Source organism: Rhagoletis zephyria, unplaced genomic scaffold (assembly GCF_001687245.7).
Source record: "Rhagoletis zephyria isolate East Lansing unplaced genomic scaffold, Rhagoletis_zephyria_1.1 Rzeph_scaffold_00752, whole genome shotgun sequence".
Classification (NCBI taxonomy): Eukaryota; Metazoa; Arthropoda; class Insecta; order Diptera; family Tephritidae; genus Rhagoletis; species Rhagoletis zephyria.
The window spans coordinates 18,095-25,842 of NW_016157836.1; the positions used below are offsets into that span (position 1 = coordinate 18,095).

Sequence of the window (7,748 nt, forward strand, 5' to 3'; positions counted from 1 at the left end):
AGTTTAAAAAAAAATCTAGTTCAAGCGTATTAATGCATGAGAAAAAGATATTCACAAATAGATTAGAATTTAATTCTGCGGCTTTTACAATATTTAGGTCTTTTTGTTAAGTAACAGTACTCTTAAATATAGCTGATCACTAATGTATGCAATATGTGTGTACTGAAAACTTTTTTGAAAGCTGTTGAATAGTAACTTAAAGTGAATTGAAGTTATAGTTTTGTCTTTACATTTACATACATACACATAATTAGTATCAAATATCTTTTGCTGTGGTTTTTTTTTACAAATTTCGGTATTTTCAATTTTCTTTTTTTATATAGAGCCAAAAGCTTTTGTATAGGTAATTACATTTATTATTTTTTAATTTTTCACGATCTGTAGGTTTCCTGGCAAATTAATTTTTATTTTTTTTTTTGGTGAGTTTCCATAGGTTTTGTAATTTTTTCACGTAATGATATAAGCGCTTTCCGAACAGTTTGCTGTAAAGAAAGTAAGAGAAAAATTCATTTCATATTAAGTAATTGAAGAAATAAGTGTGTGGTATATTTTTGTTTTCTTGAGAATGAAATATACATTCGTAACTAACAGGCCTAAAAGCTGCCACTTAAAAAAAAAAATCATTTACTTAATAAGCTCAGTAAAACATTACAACAATGTGGGTGTCAAGCGAAAGAGCTCAAAAGCGGCTTATTTTGAAAACGAGAGAGTTTTGAGTAAGATTTAATTCCAAAATATTGTGGAAGAGGCTTGCGACGCGTGTAGTAGTTCAAACTCAGGTAAATCAGCGTAGGTGTCAAACGGACAGATTTAAGAAAGCTTCTTTTCGAAAATATTTTGGAAGATGCAATATAAATTTAATTAAAAAGTTAAATGAAATGCATACATATTTCAATCGAATTATCAAACGAGAGAAGTTAAAGAAAGCTTTAGTTCGATATTATTTTTGGCGGGGTCTATCACCGATTTAGAAATTTCAAATCAAATGAATTATTTTTATATGGGTGTCAAATGAAAGAGATTTAAGAAATCCTTATTTCGAAAATATTTGTGAAAAGTTGTACAGCACGTACGCGGCTGAGTGGCTCAAAGCCTGTTGCAACGACGAATGAACAGGCACACACCCACAAGATGCAGTCTTCCTACTCCACCTCTGTACCTTGGTCGTAAGCGGTCTATGGCTGATGTGCTGCTTATGGTTAAGGGTCGATTTCTGTCCGTCAAGCACAGCAAAGCAGATGTGGTCTCATTTAATAGGAAACCCAAGATTTTCGACGCAACTCTTGCCCCAATTTGGAGTTATTTGCCTGCGGTTTTCGGAACTTAGGCCTTATCCTTGAATTAAATCACTGAGAAATCGCAATAAAGGTATTCGTTATGTTTTATGGGGTTCTCATCATTAGTTGGGAAGCTAGAGGGCGTGCTAGGCTCATTCGTTTTAGTGATCCATTGCGGTTGATTCCAATTCTGGTTATTAACGCCATTGCAGGCAAAACTGCAAATGACTGATAAGCTCAGCGTCTTGAAAGTTTCGATTTTATTCCTGATTACATGTTACACTGCATCTCTAAAACGGTTCCAAGCAACACTTTCTCAACATACATTTCCTCAAGAGCTGATTCAACAAATTTGTAAAATATTAGTTAAAGAAAAACAGTTTCTACGCTCTCCTGTATAATTCGAGTGCCGCAAGATAGGCGGTTTTGCATCGACGAAATCACGGTTTTTATAATGGACGGCCCGATTCTGTCACTGTCCTTGTCTGAGACATCTGGCAATATGCACTTATTTTTTTGACGTTTCAATACAAGAAGATGTGTCATTTTAGTATACTCTACACGGCCTTCCGATTGAGCTACTCCATCCACATACATACATATGTTTGAGCTACAGTCCTTCATCTGAATAATCTACGTAGTTTTTAGAATGGGCTTACTTTCCTCTACACTACTACATAGTTAAGACCTAAATAAAAAAATATAGCAACCACATTTAATATACATTTGTACTTACATTTCATGTAAAAATAACCTACAGCCGTTTCTTCAAAACTAAAATGCTTGAGTGTGCCAAATCCGTTAAGGTCTCCTCGGTTTGATTGGCTTCTAGAAATTATCGCAGTTTTTTACATGAATACATTTTATTTTCTTTTTAGTAATTTTGCTACGCTTAAAATCCAATTACGTATATGAGGCGTTAGGCAATAGTAAAGCGAAAGTGTATGCACGAAGATACTAGTTTCAATGCATGTATTGGTAGAGTTGATATACACACATCCATACTTATGTTGATGATGCTTGCCGATGAAACACAGTTTGAAATGCGGAAGCTGAATCTGTTGCAGTTGGAGTAATCTGAAATTGCAGTTGTAGTCGAAGTTCGGTGAGATGAGTGAATTTGCGTGGTTTATGGGTTTGGTGGTTTTGTATCAGCATTCATGCAGCAGTGGAGGTGAGTTTTCAAATGATTTATTCCTTAAATCGGATATTTGAATGTTGATTTAGCTTTAAAATATATTTTTTGGCTTTTTTGTTGTTATTTCAATAGTTTAGTGATATTTTTATATTTATTTGTAATTCTTCTTTTTATATTAACTCCTTTTTATTTTAATTGTTCTCTTGCTATGTTGTTGCCACTGTTGCTGCTGCTGCCGTCGTTGCCGATGCCGATGCCGATGCCACCGCTGCTGCTGCTGCTGATGCTGCTGTTGTCGCTGTCGCCACCTCAAAAGTTGATTGCCCATGACTTTGACTATAGTCCTGACTCTCAACTGCGTCGGTTAATTACAAATGCTGGCCATAATACTCGGCGGGTGGGTAATGGGGATAGCCTTGATGGAACGCCGGATCACCAGGTGGACGATGCATCATATGCGCTTGACTGTCCATCATATAGCCCATGGCATCATGGCCGTATGGTGATGGACCCGGATGTGGGGTGTAAACTGCAATGAAGAGGAGCAGAAAAACAAAATAATCAGAAGTTATAATTTTACTTAATTAAAATGGGGTTTTGCTGGTTTTAAGAAAAGATCTAAGTAGTGTGCATATATCTATATATAAATGTATATATTTTCTATAATCTAGCAAAACATCGCCATAGTGTATGGCTTTCATGCTGAAGCTATTAATTCTTATTTCTAGTTATAATAACGAAGCGCGCGCTCATTACTAAGTAGTCGCTGCTTTTACAACCAATGAGACAGCTTCGGTTGCCACTAACTCGCATTGGAGCACGTATTGTAGTATAAAATGAAATGGTCGTCATGGTGGCTGACATGGAAGATTCACCGCCATAAAATATAAGCTTTATAGCTTTTGAGTATGTGTGACGAGTTTGGTGAGGTTGTAGAGGCCAGTAGTTAAGCATAAGCCCTGCGCCATACTTAGCTGCTAAGTAAGGATCTCCTAGTCGAATGCAATTTTCGCACATAAAAGACAAATGTCCTTTTCACTCAAGAGCTTCCTTTTATTCTGCTTGATTTGCAGTATTCTTGCTAGGAAGCACTTACATATTCTTCTATCTCATCCTTGTGTTGCAAAAATGACATAGCGTCTCACATTTGACGTTTTCTGTGTGTTTCGCTACTTGATAATAAAGACAATGCACTCGCGCTTCTCATGTTGCTTCCTCTTTCTTGCATCAGTTGGCTTTTAACTGAGCGCATTGCCATTAATCAAGCAGTCAAATGTTGTAATAGTATAAGCGTGAAAGTGAGGATTTTAATTTTATTTTCTTGCTATGGTAGCCGTAGAAAGCAACTAAGTTAATTTATGTAGACATTAAACCAAATGTGAAGAAGTGAAAGGAATAAAACAAATGGTGGGACAGCAGATTTGGCTATCAAGTGACAGTAGTTGCAACAGTGAGTTACATATGAACTAGAGGGCTGCATGAATGCATTCAAAATGGCTTATGAATTATTCATATACAAAACGAATGAATGATTTTGGCTTGAAATTTTTTGAATTTGAGTGAATAGCTGTTCTGATGTTTGTGTCGACATTACAATATTTAAACAAAGTGAAAATAAATTGAATTGAAATAAATGACAATTTTTTGTATGAATATCCAAAAATATACATATGTATGTATGTATGTTTTGCTGCGCTCCTATTATATACGAAAAAACTTGTTTGTAGAAAAAAACTTTTACCGAAATGAGTTCGGATGATTTAAATGTTTTCTATTCATTCATTCACATTCTTCCATTTGAAGGTAGAAAATATAAAACAAAATGTGTATTCATAACTTATAAAATTCCAAAAGCTGAGTGTTTTGTATGTGAAGTAAAGTATTCAAATCTACTGTACTCTTTTTGGCTAGAAGTTTGAATGAATTCATGCAGCCCTCTAATATGAACGCTTAAATGTAAAAACTGGAAATGCCTTTTTTGGTTATTTGAAAACTGAACATAATTTTTTCAAAACTTTAAAACTGCCCAATTTTATATTCATTTAAAACTCGAAGATAAATTTTTGTTTAGTTAAAATTAAAAATACATTTTCGGTAACTTTAAAAGGACACAGTTGTTTTAGTAATTTAAAGTACGGACATAAATTTTTTATCATTAAAAATTTAAAACATATCTTTGGTCAGTTAAATAAAAAATAGTAATTTTGAAAATTTTCATATTTCTTGGTTATTTCAGAAAGTGGACATAATTATATGGTCTTTTAAAACGTGGACATAAATTTGGTTATTTTAAAAGCTTATCGCTAATTTCTTATCTTCTACATATTAGTTTTTATTAAACGCTCAAAATTTATATGTCAGTCATCATTCAGCAATGAATTATTTATGTCTAGTTCTCATATAACTAAAAATTGATGTCCAATTTTTAAGTGTTCTAAAAATCATGTTTAGGTTCTTTATGGCCAAAAACTTATAAAATTTTCTAAAATATTATGTTCAGCTTTCAAATGGCCAAATATAATTGTTAAATTCTTAAGTGCTAAAAAAAAATTAATAGACCAATTTATATTATATACCTCCAGTTATTAAAAAATAAAAATAAAATTCATATTTTTGAAAAAGCAAATATTTTTAAAATACCGAAAATGTATGTATGTAGATATTGTTATTTCCAGCACTCATATGTTACCTCAGCCTTGGATTTAGTGCCAATATGTGTTTGAAAATAAAATACCGTATGCATTTCTATGGCAACTTTTTATTACTTAGGCAATTCAAGAATTTTCTTGTATGAAAATTCCATTATACGGTGTTTACATGAGCCGATTTTACTGGCTACTATAAGTTGAAAGCAAAAATCGCCTAGTGTCAACGGCCTTTCAACTAATCGCTTCCAATGAATTTGAAAGCAGTCAACTTTTTATTCAACAAATCGCCTCTAAAGTTGCTTATCAAATCGTCCAATGTAAACACCGCAATAGTAATATAAATATAATAAACAGCTTTTATTTACCTGCTCGATTCGATTGGTCGATCATTGGCTGAACAATTCTTCGCCTCGCGTTGATAAACCTGAAATGAATAAAAGAAAAAAAGAAAATTAGAGATATTCTTTTTGTTTGAAAATAATAAAAGATATTGGGTCGAATGAAAAAACGAAAAAGTTTTTCCTAATAGTCGTCGTCCCTCGGCAGGCAATGGCAAACCTCCGAGTGTATTTCTGCCATGAAAAACAGCATCTCATCAAAATACAATCGCCATTCGGAGTCGCAAAACTGTCGGTGCCTCCGCTTTGTGTGACAACATTAATGCGCAGGACACAAATTAAAGGAGAATCGGCCAGACACTAACAAGTTCTATAAGCGCCAATCTACAATTATTGTTATAGGACCGAACGATAGAAGGGTGTGAATTAAGTGCACCGCATCCTTAAAGAGATGATACAGTTTCTACCAAATATTATGGCTCTAGACCGGGTGGCTGACAAGGGTGTCTTAGGTTTTTCTATTCCCATTAGATAGTTCGCAGTCAAGGGTTTTCAGACTGTATTCTAACGGTAAGGTATCCGAGAGTAAGAGGATTTGCTACGCCAAAGGTAGGTGAAAAAGACCTAGTATGGTGTCTTGTATCACCGCATAGGTATAAGTGCGGCCTCTGGACCCTGTAATAAAACCAAGTCCAAAGCCAAGCTGAGAGCTTTAACGCCGTTGGAGCCTAAACTGCCTAACACCACTCCTCTTAGGTCACTGCACAATCGGAGGGTAAGCCTTTCTCTGGAGTTACCGGTAAATCAAACCCCTGCAGGGAAGTGCTACACCGGTGCGAAGTATGCAGGCGGCCCGTCTCCCTAGGCCCTATTCGGGCATTACATCAAATTAGGCTAAGCAAATAGACACGAAATACTCCACGGACAGCCAATTGACTTTCTTGCTAAGGAGCAGCCGATCTTTCAAAAAATACCTCTAATAAGTCGAAGAGGCACAGAACCTATCCCATAGGCTACTTATCTGTCGCCATTGACTTTTAGTGAAGCGGCCATAGAGTACTTTACGCTGGCCATGCTGGATGAGGGCACCCTGACTGTTAAATCTCTGCAGACTACTGGAAAATCTTTTTGTAGGGTTTACAAAGTATATTGTAGAAGCCACTTGTCTCCTGCACCGAGGAGCACTCAGACAAGTTGTAACAGGAGGCATTCGCTTATATGTGGCATGGGTCAGACTTTATTGCTGTGCACAGAGACGAGCTCCCTAGCAGACCGCGCGTCTGGGCCTGTATAGCAACCGAATTTTCCGAACCGAATCAAATTATGGAGCTTGTTCAGCTTGGTAACGAAGGGTTACACACCATTCACGAGAGGTAGCGTTATGTCAGACTCGTCAATAGCGAAGCTCCCCTCGAGAGCCGCAATGTTTTCGGCTTTGCATCGGGATTTTTTGTTATACATATATCGATATATTTTGGTACATTTCGAAATTTTTCCCGGGATTTCCAGGCTCAACGATACTTCTTTATCTTATATTTACATTTTATGACGGCCCATGTGTCATTATGACAAAAAGTAATCTTAGCCTTTATAGTCCTTAAATCAAATTGAATAAGAATCGTCTATATTCATCCTATATTGAATAACGAGTATTAAAAACTTACTTGCAAATATGAATTTTCGAAAAAGCGAACAACAAATGCAATCAATTTTTTCAAATGAGCAAAAAAAAATTTAAACCCAACATAATAACTCAGACTACTTCCTTTGCCTGGCATGCTGAAGCCGCCTACCCTACTTTGCGCGGCGGCTTGTAAGCTGCATACCACCACTCACCAACTACCGCTCGATGAATTGACGTAGAAAATAATAAAAAATAATTACTTTAAAGTTATGGCGGTGTTTTACAACTAAATTGGCAAACGTTTGTACGTAGCAATAACCATGGCAGCAACAGCAACAGCAACAGCGACATCTCTACTAACAACAATAATCACAAAAACTTGAGCAAAGTACAAATAAAGCCGACATTGATGAAATATTGCATTGTGAGAATTTATTAAAATTAAAAAGTGCCGCAGCTTGAAAACCCTCAACAAACGCACGCATAAATGCACGCGAAAAAAAGCAAGCATTGTACAGTCGCCACGCATTATTTTATAAATAATTTATGAAATCCGCACAATCCACGCAATTCACAAGCCAAATCAGCGGAATGATTGCAAAACTGATCAATTGTTGTTAACGCTGCGCTGGCTTAGGCTTTGGCTTTGGCTTAAAGGCTGAGAATGGGTTAAGTGCGCGCGAAAAGCAGCACAAAGAAATCCGCTACAGTTTTTTTGTCATT

The 7,748-nt window shown here is 35.8% G+C and overlaps 1 protein-coding gene and 1 long non-coding RNA gene across 2 annotated transcripts in view; both read right to left on the reverse strand.

Moving 5' to 3' along the window:
• Nucleotides 1-419: 419 nt before the first annotated feature.
• On the reverse strand, nucleotides 420-2,556 carry LOC108361386 (uncharacterized). The gene is made up of 2 exons (XR_001847288.1): nucleotides 2,014-2,556; nucleotides 420-482 (listed from the first exon to the last, which is right to left on the reverse strand). It is a non-coding gene; the product is annotated as an uncharacterized LOC108361386 (long non-coding RNA).
• Nucleotides 2,557-2,636: 80 nt separating this feature from the next.
• The window catches only part of LOC108361387 (homeobox protein homothorax), a 171,272-nt gene continuing 166,160 nt past the window's right edge, over nucleotides 2,637-7,748 (reverse strand). The window contains exons 6-7 of the mRNA XM_017613996.1: nucleotides 5,429-5,487; nucleotides 2,637-2,944 (exon numbers count right to left, since the gene is read on the reverse strand). Of these exons, the coding sequence (XP_017469485.1) occupies nucleotides 2,784-2,944; nucleotides 5,429-5,487 (220 nt within the window). The 3' untranslated portion in view covers nucleotides 2,637-2,783. The remainder of the gene's footprint in view (nucleotides 2,945-5,428; nucleotides 5,488-7,748) is intronic.